The following is a 13,759-nucleotide window of genomic DNA, read 5'->3' on the forward strand; positions in this document are numbered from 1 at the left end:
TGAGTTGAATCAGGAATAACTACTCTTTTACTTTGATTTTATATGTTTCTCGTTTAGTTTTCCTCTCAATCGATCTATATATTTAGAGATATTTTTACTTCTATCAATGTTTTGATTCATACGGTTTCGTCTTCCTTCTATGTATCCCTCAAACATATTCTTACATTTCTTAATTTGATTGTTGTTATTTGGCCAATAAATTTCATATTGTCTTCCCCAGAAAAATGTTGATTTCGGATCTGTATTATAAATCAGCCGTAAAGTGATGTAACTCAGCCGTAACGTGATGTAACTCAGACGTAACATATAATTTACACAACCTTTCGTCTTCCCTGAATGATAACTCAGCCGTGACATGTAATTTACCGAACCTTTCGTCTTCTCTAAAGCATATAACTCAGTCGTAACATATAATTTACACTCATCTTTCGTTTCCCCTTGAACATATAACTCACCCGTGACATGTAAATTTATAGATGTCTTCCCTTAAACAAATAACTCAGCCGTAATGTAATTTTACCGAACCTTTCGTATTCCCTGGAACATATAACTCAGTCGTGACATGTAAATTGACTGAACGTTTCGTTCTCTTTTAAGCATATAACTAAGCTGTAATGTAATTTTATCGAACCTTTCGTCTTTCCTGGAACATATAACTCAGCCGTGACATGTAAATTGACTGAACCTTTCATCTTCCCTTAAGCATATAACTCAGTCGTGACATGTAAATTTGTCGCGAAACAATAAGAGATGCAACATTTCGTCTAACTTTATCATCGAGCGACAACTTCACAAGTTTGTCGTGCGTTGTTTCCGCATCTATCTGCACAAGTCTACACCCTCTTTCCTCAGTGTTAAATATGTTTTTGTGTTTCTATACCCAATTCCCGGAAACAACAATTACGGAACCGGATCAACCATATCAGGAGAAGGATGAAAGAAATTGAAAAAAATAAGGAAAACGATGAGGAATTAGAAGTTCCGGTGATGTAAAAAACTCAGGTGAAGAAGACGAGTTGAAAAATTTTGGCCCTATTTTTTTGTCCTTTGATGATGCTCTCATGGAATGATGACATGGAATATTACATCCGACGTCGTTTTGAATTGATGAGGTGACAAGTAAGCCACCAAACGAACATTTGATAACTCAGCCATCAAGCAAATCTATAAGTCAGTCGCAACATGAATACTATTACAGTAATTAAAAAAGGTAAGTCAGCCGTGTAATGTCGTAACTCAACTAACTCAGCCGTAACTGCATGCTATTATAGTAATTAATCTTTTGCACATAAGTCAGCCGTAACAAGGCTGAGTTATTTAGTAATCGAGCTCTTTACAACTGATTTATAACACTCGATCATAACTCAACTGTCACATCATCCCATAACTAAGCCGTCCAAAAATATAACTCAACCGTGTCGAGGTAATAAGTCAGCCGTTTTCTCATAACTCGGCCATAACGTTATCTGGGTTATGCTATAAATTCTTATAACTCGGACAACATTCCTTAACTCAGCCATACAGTTACCTGAGTTATCGTATAACTCAGGCAACATTTTTTATAAACCAGCCGTAACGTCCGGCTGAGTTATACTCATACTTTGCCGTTTTGTTATTACTCATATATTTTTGTCGTAAGTCAGCCGCAACATACCGTAACTCAGCCGTAACTGCCGCTGTATCGTGTTACGGCTGAGTTCATTTAATCCACGTCAGCAATTTCTGACGTGGCAGTGGCATTCCTTGTAATTACGTTTTTTTCGTAATGTTTAGTAGGAGCACGCTGGGTATTAAAAAAAAGACGACAATATGACAGTAATAAAACAAAGTTCTGTCTGTTATTGTAATAACACCTAATTTGTATTCTATCACAGTAAATCTCTCTTCATTTTTTCGTGAAAATTGTTTTCAATTTTCTTTATTTAGTTTAATGGTTGTATTTAAATGGTTTTATGAATCATGTATCATATAACACTTTTATAATATAATATTATTGATTTGGTGTTTAAAAAAAAAAATGGTTGCCCATTTAAGCTGCCCATCGTTCTTGATTAATCATATACAGTAAAACCTCTATAAATTAATAATGTTGGAACTCCGAAATTTTATTAATTTAGAGAGGTATTAATTTATCGATAAATTAATATTTTAATAATTTATAGAGAGATTTTCCTAATTTGGTAACTTTTTAAAAGTTTCTATAAGATTTCCTTCATATAGAAAATATCTTTCTAAAACCAGTTACAAGTAATATATAATAATAATGTATAGAAAAAAACACCAAAAGTTTTGATACAGTAAAATATAAAAACTATAGTCAAACAAAGAACAAATATGAATTTAACCAAAAAAATATTATAAAGAATTTTTTTACATATAATATATATATATATATATAGTTGATACATTTATATAATTATTAATTTATGATATTGATGGGACAATAGATTTACATATGACTTTCAAAAAAATTATTATCTTATTAATTTATCGATTTATGTCATTTTTTACATTGGTCCTAACTCGGGACCGGAAGAATTTATTAATTTATAGAGGTTATTAATTTATAGAGTATTAATTTATAGATGTTATACTGTATATGAAAGTTGGCCAACTTTCTCCATATGATTGACACATCATCACTTTAGCATTTGCCATGTGTCTATTAAATAATTAATGTAAGCTCTTCAACTTCTAATTTATAGGTTAATGATATTTTTATTATTTAATTTTATATATTATTTAATTTTACATATTTAATTATACTATTACTAAATTTATTTTAATATTACATGATTTTTTAATAAAACTATTTTAATAGTTTTCTCATACTTGAAGATTTTTTTTGTAATCCAAATTCAAAGTATGAGTGTATCATAGTCGTGAATTACTTAATGATTTGAGTAAGTAAAAATTATATTTAAATTAAACAATACAAAAAAATTCGAAAAAACCGCGGCGTATCGCGGATGATAAAAAAAAGATAATAAAGGTAAATAACCACTTATAGAATAAACCAGCTTTCTTTTTTCTTCTTTTTGCGAAGAATAAACCAGCTTATTTAATATTTTTCCATATTTTTTTCCTTGTCGATTTTTTTTATTTCTTTTTGCCCTAAATCGTTCGAGAAACCCAAAATCCAATCCCTTGTCTAATTCATCGATGCCCAAACCAAAATTGAAAACTTTATCCTCAAGAGATTAGGAAAATCTCATTCATTATGTTAAAAATCCCTTTTGGGGATTATATTTATCAGAGAAAAAGATTCGAATTGAGTGTCTTCATGATTTGGGCAAAGCTAATCTGATCTTGCGGAGACAACAACAAAAATTGTCTGTTTTTTTTACCAATTCGTAACGGAAAGTGTTCAAAGTTCCAATCTTTGGATCCTCCGAGCAAAATCTCTATCTTTTCAATGGCGGATCATCAAGAAGACGAAGATTTGAAATTGGCTCTTAAGATGAGTATGCAATACAATCCTCCTGAGCCAAAACGGAGCAAACCCATTGAAGAAGAAGAAACTGGATCCGGATCTCAATCTGGTGGTGAATCACCGGAGGCGAAATCTCGTCGGTTGCAGAGAGAGCTTATGGCTGCTGCTGCTGAGAAGCGTATGGTTTTGTTTCCTAAGAGTCCTTCTCCTGTTAACAAAGCTAGGGTTTTGCCAATTAGTGTTGTTGGTGGTGATAAGGATGAGGAAGTTGTGGGATCTTGTTTGGGGAAGGAGTTGTCTGTGGAAGAGTCTGATCAGTTGTTTTCGATTGTGTTTGGGAATGAGGTTTCGAAAAGTGTTCTTGCTCAATGGACTAATCAAGGCATAAGGTATGATTCTTGAATTTGGATTTGTGTTGTTCTTTAAATTTTGTCATTGGGTTTAGTGCATTCATATAGTAGCTAGGGTTTTGAATTTGACTGTATATAGTTTCTAGAGTTTAAGAAGTATATCTCTTTATCTAGGAGAGAAGGTATGGTGTTGGTTGTGAATAAGTAGCTGAGAATTGAGAAGAAAAGATTTGTGATTGTTAGTTGTGGTGATATGGTTGATGTCTAGCTGTGCGAATGTGTGTTGGATCCGTTACTGAGCCGTTCAAACCCTCTAGGTAGTGATATCGTTAATGACTAGTTGGCGCGGATATGAGTTGGATTCGTTAGAAAGCCGTTAAAACCCCGTTGGGTGGTAGTTAATACAGAAGCTAGACTAAGAGTGAGGGTATCATATGGACGTTTAAGGCATTAGTTTAAATTCAGCTATCTGATATTGGATTCTTCTCAACACCAGAGCAGCTAGATTAAGAGTGAGGGTTTCTTATGGCCTTTTGAGGCAATAGTTTTATATACGATGTGGGATTCTTCTCAACATAAAAGCTAGATTAAGAGTGAAAGTATCGTATGGCCTTTTAAGACATTAGTTTTATTATCTGCTATCCGATATGGGATCCTTCTCAACACCTAAGCTAGATTAAGAGTGAAAGTGTCTTATGGCCTTTTAAGGCATTAGTTTTGTATCGCGCCCTTTAGATAGTGACTTACACGTTGCTGATAGTCAACTGACTTGCATTCTTGTTGGGCTCTCCCCACTGAGCCTTTTCTCAATCTAGTCTTCTCTATCTTTAGCTCCTTTCCATCCCCTTGTTGCTTGTTGGGAATCTTTTAATTTCCTGTTAGTTAAATGAATTGATAGGGTAAAGAGTCAAGGAGGAAATATTTACATACATAGAAATTGTAGAAAAAGCATAGAAATTTTCCCCACACGGAAAGCTTCATGCAGTTGGCAAAGCTTCCTAACAAGAGATGAACGCTCTTATCCCTCGGAAGCTATCCGATTATCACCCTCTTGTTCCCTATTGATAATAAACACAACCATTATCCCTAATTTTTTCGAAATTATAGATACCAAATCAGTCATATGTCAGTTAATATCCAGCAAATATTTGCTGCAGATCTATCATATCAGATTGATCTTTTCTGGAGAATATGTTTCCATGAAAGGCAATTAAATTTTGATGGCTATACCTGTAAACACGCTCTAATTGCTTATGATTCTTTCTTCCTTCAGCTCTAATTTCAAAAATCAAATCAGATTTGCATAGTCTCCGAAAATGTTTGGTTATTCCAGACATTTTGTTTTCTCGTAGGTATATTGATATAATAGTGGACCATAATCTATTTGTATCAGACATGTCATAATGTAACTTATTTCTTCAGTGAAATATGGTTCCTCACGCTGCGAGTTTCCATGTTTTTTTTGTTATTGTATCGTATTTCATAATTAACTTAATGTGCCCACTATGTAACTAATGTTTTGACTCCTTATTTATAGATTTAGCCCTGATCCTGAAACTACTATAGGATTAGTGCAGCATGAAGGTGGGCCCTGCGGTGTTTTAGCAGCACTACAAGTAATTCTCTTAATTTTCTTGTTGTGATCTGTTCCCGGGAACATTCTTACAGTTGATGCTGACTGTTCCTTTTTCTGTGTAGGCATTTGTTCTTAAATACCTTCTTTACTTTCCGGGTGACAGAGTAGCTTCCCCCTGTATGGGTGTCTGGACATTATCTAAAGATCGTCATGTTGTGTCTGACTCCTTCTCTTCTGTAACTGAAGAAGCAAAAACAAAGTGATTTTTCTCAGAATAGTTAAGACTATGATTTACTTCCGAAATTTAGTTATCATGCTTAGTACTCAGCATATATCGTTGTTTGTCCCGTATTTTGCAGGGCCCTTGTCAGAAGTATGTGTGAGATTCTATTTATGTGTGGAGACAACAACCGCGCTGTAATAGCAAGTTTCACTAATTTTGAGGATTCCAGTAGTAATCAAAAAGATGAGGTTAGTTGAACTTGAGTAGTTCTTCATATCTGGTGCAAGCATTGGTTTTGCTGCAGTAATATATATGTGGTGTCCTTATCAGATTCCTTCTAATATATTGTTGCAGGCAATGGCTGGTGGGCTCCCCATTGAATCTGCTTCAGATTTGCAGAAGATCTTAAGGTTCGAGACATTCACAACTCAAGCCAGTGCCCAAAATAAGCTAGAAGGCACAATAACTGCTTTTCAAAGTCGCATGGGTGCTTTGCTGTTCCTAATTTCTGCTTTACTCTCCCGAGGACTGGTATATTGACGCAACCTTGATCCTTATTACTCTTTTGTTTGTTAACATGTGTGCAAGGAGGCAAACCTGAATGATAGTAGGGGATTGAACGAATTTGAATCCTTTGATTTAGTCCTGTGGTTGTGTGGGATCCTTTGATTAGAAAAATGCTTAGATGTTTAGGTCGTTGACTAGTTTGGGGCCTTGAGAGCCTTGGGGTCAATATGCTCTAGGATTGATTAGTAATAAAGCAAGATTTTGATTCCTGATCTTAACAGAATCATTGTGGTAGATAATTCATTTCATTTCTCTAGGTCAGCTCGATGGATCTCTCCTTTGTTTCTTATGTGTCTATTACTGCCTAAAATAGCGTTAATGGATAATTTTGTGATGAACAGGATTCAGTTCAAGCCGACAGGGATGATCCAAACCTCCCCCTAGTAACTGCACCATTTGGACATGCCTCCCAGGTAATAGAACAAACACATTTCAGAATCTAGACTGGTTAATTGTTTCTCCTACTTCTATCCTGTGTTTTGAGTTCTACTGATTTTTCTCTATGCCTCTTTTTTTATTAGGAAATTGTAAACCTGCTGCTGTGTGGAGAAGCGGTTCCTAATGTATTTGATGGACGGATGGATCTTGGAGGCGGCATGTTTCTGAAAGGCATATCTAAGAATGTAGATGTGGGCTTCCTCACGTTGCTCGAGTCTCTCAACTTCTGCAAAGTCGGTCAGAATCTCAAATGTCCCAAATGGCCAATATGGGTTATTGGCAGTGAGTCTCATTACACCGTCTTGTTTGCACTTGACCCATCCGTCCAAGAAGAAAACGAACTTGAGCTGAGAGAGTCTCAGATAAGAAGAGCTTTCGATGCAAGAGACCAAAGCGGAGGAGGAGGTTTCATAACTGTGGAGGCCTTTCACCAAGTTGCTCAGGAAACAAACATCAGACTCCCAATCAAGAAGCTCGACGACATCTGCGCCACGGGTTTCATCGTGTGGAGCGAGTTATGGCAAGTTATCTTGGAACTAGACCAAAATTTGGGAGGGATAAAAGATGCAACAGGACTGATGGGAAAGAAAGTGTTTGATATCTATCACTTCAACGGAATTGCCAAGTCCGATATAAACGGTGGTGGTCAAGCAATGGCTGTGGAAGGTGGGATGGTTCCTATGCAAAGGCCAAGGCTGACAAAACTAAACGTATCGGTTCCTCCAAAATGGACACCAGAAGAGTACATGACATGTGCACTGCCGCCGAGCAGCTCTGAGAAAGACTCAGAAGTGAATCAGCCAAAACCGGTCCAACATGCACCACTGGTGGATTGTATCAGAACTCGGTGGTCGCGTGCCGCTTGTAGCTGGTCTGGAGATCCTCCAAGTATAGTCTGAAGAATGTTGTATTATGAGAAAGCTTGAGCGTTTATTCTGGCTCATTGGATTCTAAAGAAAGAAAACGGAAACTGCTGATCTGATTTGGCGGTTAACACGCGTCTGAACTTTCTTTGCGTTGTCCGTTTTTTTCATGTTGTGTATTGATGTAGAATTTTTGTTATCTATTATTGAACATTATTGAGACAAATGAATATTTCAATTGTTGGATAAAATTGCTTTCAATAACATTGATCATATTCTGATTTAAGACTAAGGTCTTGAAATGGCTAAGAAACTATGGTTTCATCCCAATACTTAAACAATTACATATAAATTTTACTTTTTGATCATGTATATTTACTTTTGTTATTATATCGCGGTACAGCATGCACCACAATAGTAGATAGTATTTTATGTTTGGTAAACATCTTTTAATGGATTTGGTTATACGCACTTCTACAACATATCCACCTTCTTAATTTTTTTTATAATAAAAAAAAAGTGTTTCCAAACAATTGCTGCTTATTTCCATTCAATTAGATCAAAACACTATTTTTTTCATTTGCTAGCAATCAAAGTCACTATTTATAGATAAGGGTAGGAATAATATCAATGTTTTTAAACATCATCCAGAAGGCAAACTGGACTACCTTCCGGACCATCGAGTCGAACCGCAAATCAATTGATATTTTTATATTATGTATTTATAGAGATTATATAGTTTTATAAATGAAAAATAAAAATGAGTGTGTCATGTTTAACAAAAAAATTGAAATCTAACGAGAACAGTAATGTAATCAAAAATTTTAAATCCAACTAAAAGTTAAAAATATATATTAAAATAATAAAAAATCACCAATGATAAAAATAAACTAATAAAGAAAAAAGACTCTCCACATCTGTTTGTTTTTATCTTGATTTAGACTTTGTAAATTTTTTTTGTTTTTTTTGTGCTATGAGTCTAGGAAGATTGGTTCAGATTAGTGTATTTGTATGTTTGGGGTTTTCCCATTTGGTTTGATCATTGTCTCTGGAAGTCTACATATATTCGCCGGCTTAAGTTTCTGGAAGGTTTGAATACCTTGCCGGCTATTGTATTCCGATCTTGTATCACCAATATAATCTATATTTCTAATGACAAAAAGAAAAAAGAAATTCTTAAGAGACTAAATATTCATAAAAGACGAGAAAGGTATGTTGGCTCGTATGTGGCCGCTTGAAAAGAATTGAAAAGGTTTTATACATAACTGATATAAAACAAAACTTTAAATATTTTCAAAATCAAATAGATTTCGTAAACAATCATCCAACCCGTTTAATCGGTTCACCGGATCATTGATCATGGATCAAATAGATTTTTTTTTTTTTTTTTGGGATTTCCCGTTTTAGAATTACTGAATATTAGCAGTAATCATGAGCGGTTGTTAATTGAAGTTCTTGTGTCTTTATATTCGATTAGTTACATAATTCCTTCAACTTTTGATCCTTGTAGACACATGTTACAATGTACAAAATATAATCTGTTGAAGTAAACCGAAACATTATTCAATGTGAGAACCGGATAAGATTATTAGTATTATTTATTTATATATATTGTTTTTTTAAAAGTAAATAAGTTGGTAAATATCGAGAATATAGGTTTTCAGACCAAACACATCACTTTGGTCCTACTTAGTACTTACCTGCCCCTCTCGACAAAATTTCTTTTGTACTTTCACATTTCTCTGTAATAAACTCGGTAGGTTTGCGAAAACCTCGCCGCCGGGAAAAAAAAAAATCAATGGAAGGAGGAGGAAGAGGACCAAATCAAACGATTCTCAGTGAAATAGAACATATGCCTGAAGCTCCACGTCAACGTATCTCTCATCACCGTCGAGCTCGCTCTGAAACCTTCTTCTCCGGCGAATCAATCGACGATCTCCTCTTATTCGATCCTTCCGATATCGATTTCTCTTCTCTAGACTTCCTCAACGCTCCACCACCACCACAACAATCACAACAACAACCGCAAGCTTCTCCCATGTCCGTTGATTCGGAAGAAACCTCATCGAACGGTGTTGTTCCTCCTAATTCTCTTCCTCCAAAACCCGAAGCTAGATTCGGTCGCCATGTTCGTAGCTTCTCGGTTGATTCCGATTTCTTCGATGATTTGGGTGTTACTGAGGAGAAGTTTATAGCTACAAGTTCAGGAGAGAAGAAGAAAGGGAATCATCATCATAGCAGGAGTAATTCTATGGATGGAGAGATGAGTTCGGCGTCGTTTAATATCGAATCGATTTTAGCTTCTGTGAGTGGTAAAGATAGTGGGAAGAAGAATATGGGTATGGGTGGTGATAGACTTGCTGAGCTTGCTTTGCTTGATCCTAAAAGAGCTAAAAGGTATATAATTTAGTGTTGTTTTTTACTTAAAGCTTGTAACTTTTTTGTGATTTGATTGAGGTTTGAAATAGTGTTTTGTGATGGGTTTTTGATAGGATTTTAGCGAATAGACAATCTGCGGCGAGGTCGAAAGAGAGGAAGATTAGGTATACTGGTGAGTTAGAGAGGAAGGTTCAGACACTTCAGAATGAAGCTACTACATTGTCTGCTCAAGTCACTATGTTACAGGTAATGTTTTGTATTACTTTGTCATTGTGTTTATGCAATTGGTGTGACTAGTGAAGGTTGGTGAGTAGATTACTAAATATCTTTAAAGCTTTGTGTTTTACGAAGCTGATGTGATTAGTGAAGATTACTCTAAGGAACTATTTCTGATATCTTGATTTGAGCTTGGCAGCTTGTAAGCTTGTATTGTTGCTTAGTGTGTTTAAGATTGCTTCTTGGTGTATAGAGAGGACATGTGTTTGCTACTAGGAACAAGTATAGATGCAGTGTTATAAGATATGTTATTCTCATGTTAATTTAGCTGATTAATCAACATGTGAGATATGTCAATAGTGTAATGTATACACTTGCAAGAGTGTAAGTTTTGTTTCCACTTTAGTGATAAAAGCAACATAGGAGTAAGATAAAATGATTCATGTCTCTTGCATCTCTAATCTGTGCTTTTTCTTATATTGTGTAGAGAGGAACATCAGAGCTGAACACTGAAAATAAACACCTCAAAATGCGGCTTCAAGCTTTAGAGCAACAAGCTGAACTTAGGGATGGTAAAGCCATTTTCTTTTTCATTGGGTCGTTCTCAATATGTAAACCAAAGTCCTCATTACGATATATATTGTTCGGTGTAATTTTCAGCTTTGAATGAAGCGCTGCGGGATGAACTGAACCGACTTAAGGTGGTAGCTGGAGAAATTCCTCAGGGGAATGGAAATTCTTACAACCGTGCTCAATTCTCATCTCAGCAATCGGCAATGAATCAGTTTGGGAACAAAACGAACCAACAGATGAGTACAAACGGGCAGCCATCGCTCCCAAGCTACATGGATTTCACCAAGAGAGGCTGAGTTCGTGTCACCTATATATGTTTGCTGAGTTATAAATACGTTATATTCATTTCGGGCTGCAATATTTGATGTATGTAAAAAGTATGTATGTATCCATGTATAATGGCTTTTGTGTTGTTAGCGTCTATGCAGATATGTTCATGGCGACATCGGTCTATCTTTACAAGTAGTATCCATTGTAATATACTACCCAAAAATCTTTATAGTAAGCACTTTTCCTAGGCATTAAGCACCGATCATCAAACACGCAGCTAAATCAGCGGCTTAAGGCACATACTTGCTGTTACGATAATGCTAAAACTCGGTAAACGATTGCGAACGACGAAGTGAAGGTTGATCATGCTCCAGATTGAGCTACAAATTGTAAACACTGTTTGAAACCTTAACTTGTAAATAAGAGAAACTGACAAAATTTTACGATGATTGAAACCAAGTTCAGGAATACAGTGATGAGGAATTTAAACTAGATGTGGCTTACTAGAAAACAACAATACCAACAAATGAGAAATGGTGCCGTCACTTGTGAGCTGGACAGATGCAGTTGTTGGTTCCTACCTCCGATGCAAGGCAAGGAGGCTGAGATCCATCCTCGTACCAGATCAATCTGTGTTTGACAAGGTCTTTCAGGAAATTATCAAGCTTCTCGATTGTAACACTTGGCATAACCACCACATGAGCTATATCACCTTGGCAAGCAAGCTGCCACCTTCTAACAAACTCTTCATCTTTAGGCCGTTCAAAGACCACAGTGCTGCTAAGCTCATTAAGCATGGCGCTAATCCCAGCTTCACGAAGTCGGTCTTTGAGGTAATGCGCGTTTCTCAAGCATTTCTGAACTTCTTTCTGGAATCCTTTGTAACCTTTCCTGTTTAAGGTGTACCAGAGGAACAAAGGAGCATGCCCGTTACGACTTCCCATGATTGTTGCATCCCTTGAAGCAAGGTACTCAACGTTACTGGAGAGGACTTTGATATGTTCCATTCTTGTTATCTGAACACCACATGGCATTGGACACCCGACAAATTTGTGGCCCGATACACTCACACTCCCTATCGGTTTATTAAACGTCACTTTCGGTGCCTACAGAGGAGATAAAACAACAAATCTCAGAGCAGAACAAAGATTATCATAACGATTTCGCTTAGACTGAAGACTATACACTTACACGTTTGACAAAAGGCATCATAAGTCCAAACAAAGCTCCATCACAATGAATATAGAACCTATCATGTGAGAAACCACACTCTTCAAGAGTTTTGATAACAAGGTCAAGATCATCAACAGCTCCTTTAACCGTCGTTCCTAAAGAAAACAAGATTTCAACCATTAGCACCAATCCTAACACAACAAACAAAGCCAAAGTACTAAAACATAAACCAACCTATGTTAACATTAAGAATCGCCGGTTTATCTTTATTAGCCAACAACTTCTTCCTCAAATCATCACAATCAATCTCCCCTGACATAAGCGTATCAACCTTCTCACACTCCATTCGATACATTCGAGCAGCTTTAAACACCGAGTAATGCGATTCACGCGACGCATACAATATCCCATCCGGAAACATCTCCCTCCTACAAACACACATCAAATCAAACACCGTTTTTTTTCGGTTTTTCGAATGAATCAAAACACCGATGATTTTCGAAAAACGTACCCGACTAAAATGCCATGAAGGTTGCCTTCAGTACCACAATTGGTAATGTAACCCCAATAATCATCTCTCTCAATCTCCCAAAGACGAGCAAACCAATCCAACACACCAACTTCAAAAGGTCTTGAGTGTACACCATAGTTACTTTCAATAAACGGATCTCCAAGATTATTAATCGAAAAATGTTGTAACTGACCAAGCGCACCATAGTCGAAATCCAAGTTATAAGGATAACCTACACCAGATTCCGATTCAGATTCCGATTCCGATTCAAAAAAAAAGATCAGATCAGATCAAATTTTACCTAAATGGTTTTTGGTTCGTTCAACCAAAGTTTTCCGGTAACGAGCAAGAACACTAGCCATATAAGCTTCTTTATCTCCGGTGAATTCATCGTTAACCTCCGGTTCCGTTACAGCGAGTGACGTTGTGTGTATATTCCTACCGAGAACCATCTCTCTTTCTCCTCCTCCTCCTCCTTTATCAGCTCCGATTCCATTAGTTACCGGAGGAGGTAACGGTTCGGTGACTACGGCGGTTGGATCGAAGTCGTCAGATAAGATGTCGAGTTTTTCGATTAAGGTGGCCATTGAAAGAGTTTGATCAGATTCCAAAGATCCAACCATTGTTGTTTTAAAGGAATCTGTAGATCTGAGTGATTGGAGGAGAAGCGGTGAAAATGGTGGGACAAAGAGAGAGACACACAGAAAACGAGAGCGACGCTTCGTCGTTGATTTGATTTATATAGAAGAGGCAAAATTTGATTCTCTTTTTGGTTTTTGCCCTTTCGTAGTCACTTGTGTGTGTTGTTGTTGTTGTTCGTGAGATTTTTATATTTTTCTTTTTTTATAATAATGTTTTTTAAAGGTAGTCATGAGATTTGATTTATTTCTTTATGTAAATAAATTAAAAGGTTACCAACTTGCCATGAGATTCATACATGATTATTTTTTTAATTAATTACTAAAACTAAATCGAGAAGAGTTTTTTGTTTAACAATAATTAAAACTTTGGTCCAAATTTCAAAACTAGTGATTTGAAATTAATGTACGTTTAGTTTGATTAGATATGAACGTTTAGGATTTTAGTTTATGGTAACAACAAAAAAAAAAAAAAAAAATTGAATAACGAAAAACATTTTATATTTCTTAATAAAAATTATATTAATCGATATAATTACACTATGCAAT

The 13,759-nt window shown here is 35.9% G+C and overlaps 3 protein-coding genes across 3 annotated transcripts; 2 read left to right on the forward strand and 1 right to left on the reverse strand.

The window, feature by feature from the left end:
* The first annotated feature begins 3,055 nt into the window (after positions 1-3,055).
* AT1G43690 (ubiquitin interaction motif-containing protein) lies at positions 3,056-7,756 on the forward strand. The gene is made up of 7 exons (NM_103494.5): positions 3,056-3,822; positions 5,321-5,399; positions 5,482-5,618; positions 5,719-5,830; positions 5,937-6,113; positions 6,491-6,562; positions 6,671-7,756. Exons 1-7 carry the CDS (start codon positions 3,416-3,418, stop codon positions 7,484-7,486), a joined length of 1,800 nt encoding a protein of 599 aa, NP_175034.1. The 5' UTR covers positions 3,056-3,415; the 3' UTR covers positions 7,487-7,756.
* Positions 7,757-9,127: 1,371 nt separating this feature from the next.
* VIP1 (VIRE2-interacting protein 1) lies at positions 9,128-11,224 on the forward strand. The gene is made up of 4 exons (NM_103495.4): positions 9,128-9,847; positions 9,943-10,075; positions 10,533-10,617; positions 10,706-11,224. Exons 1-4 carry the CDS (start codon positions 9,249-9,251, stop codon positions 10,912-10,914), a joined length of 1,026 nt encoding a protein of 341 aa, NP_564486.1. The 5' UTR covers positions 9,128-9,248; the 3' UTR covers positions 10,915-11,224.
* Positions 11,127-13,359, reverse strand: EMB1075 (Pyridoxal phosphate (PLP)-dependent transferases superfamily protein). The gene is made up of 5 exons (NM_103496.3): positions 12,874-13,359; positions 12,573-12,804; positions 12,296-12,489; positions 12,080-12,216; positions 11,127-11,994 (listed from the first exon to the last, which is right to left on the reverse strand). Exons 1-5 carry the CDS (start codon positions 13,193-13,195, stop codon positions 11,431-11,433), a joined length of 1,449 nt encoding a protein of 482 aa, NP_175036.1. The 5' UTR covers positions 13,196-13,359; the 3' UTR covers positions 11,127-11,430.
* Positions 13,360-13,759: the final 400 nt, after the last annotated feature.

The sequence above is a fragment of the Arabidopsis thaliana genome, assembly GCF_000001735.4.
Source record: "Arabidopsis thaliana chromosome 1 sequence".
Lineage (NCBI taxonomy): Eukaryota > Viridiplantae > Streptophyta > Magnoliopsida > Brassicales > Brassicaceae > Arabidopsis > Arabidopsis thaliana.

Coding starts and splice junctions, on each gene's coding strand:
- AT1G43690 (NM_103494.5), top strand. CDS start 3,416: ATGGCGGATCATCAAGAAGACGAAGATTTGAAATTGGCTCTTAAGATG. Junction 3,823..5,320: donor TGGACTAATCAAGGCATAAG/GTATGATTCTTG, acceptor CCTTATTTATAG/ATTTAGCCCTGATCCTGAAA. Junction 6,563..6,670: donor CATTTGGACATGCCTCCCAG/GTAATAGAACAA, acceptor TTTTTTTATTAG/GAAATTGTAAACCTGCTGCT.
- VIP1 (NM_103495.4), top strand. CDS start 9,249: ATGGAAGGAGGAGGAAGAGGACCAAATCAAACGATTCTCAGTGAAATA. Junction 9,848..9,942: donor GATCCTAAAAGAGCTAAAAG/GTATATAATTTA, acceptor GGTTTTTGATAG/GATTTTAGCGAATAGACAAT. Junction 10,076..10,532: donor CTCAAGTCACTATGTTACAG/GTAATGTTTTGT, acceptor TATATTGTGTAG/AGAGGAACATCAGAGCTGAA.
- EMB1075 (NM_103496.3), bottom strand. CDS start 13,195: ATGGTTGGATCTTTGGAATCTGATCAAACTCTTTCAATGGCCACCTTA. Junction 12,490..12,572: donor CTTCATGGCATTTTAGTCGG/GTACGTTTTTCG, acceptor GTGTGTTTGTAG/GAGGGAGATGTTTCCGGATG. Junction 11,995..12,079: donor TGATGCCTTTTGTCAAACGT/GTAAGTGTATAG, acceptor TCTCCTCTGTAG/GCACCGAAAGTGACGTTTAA.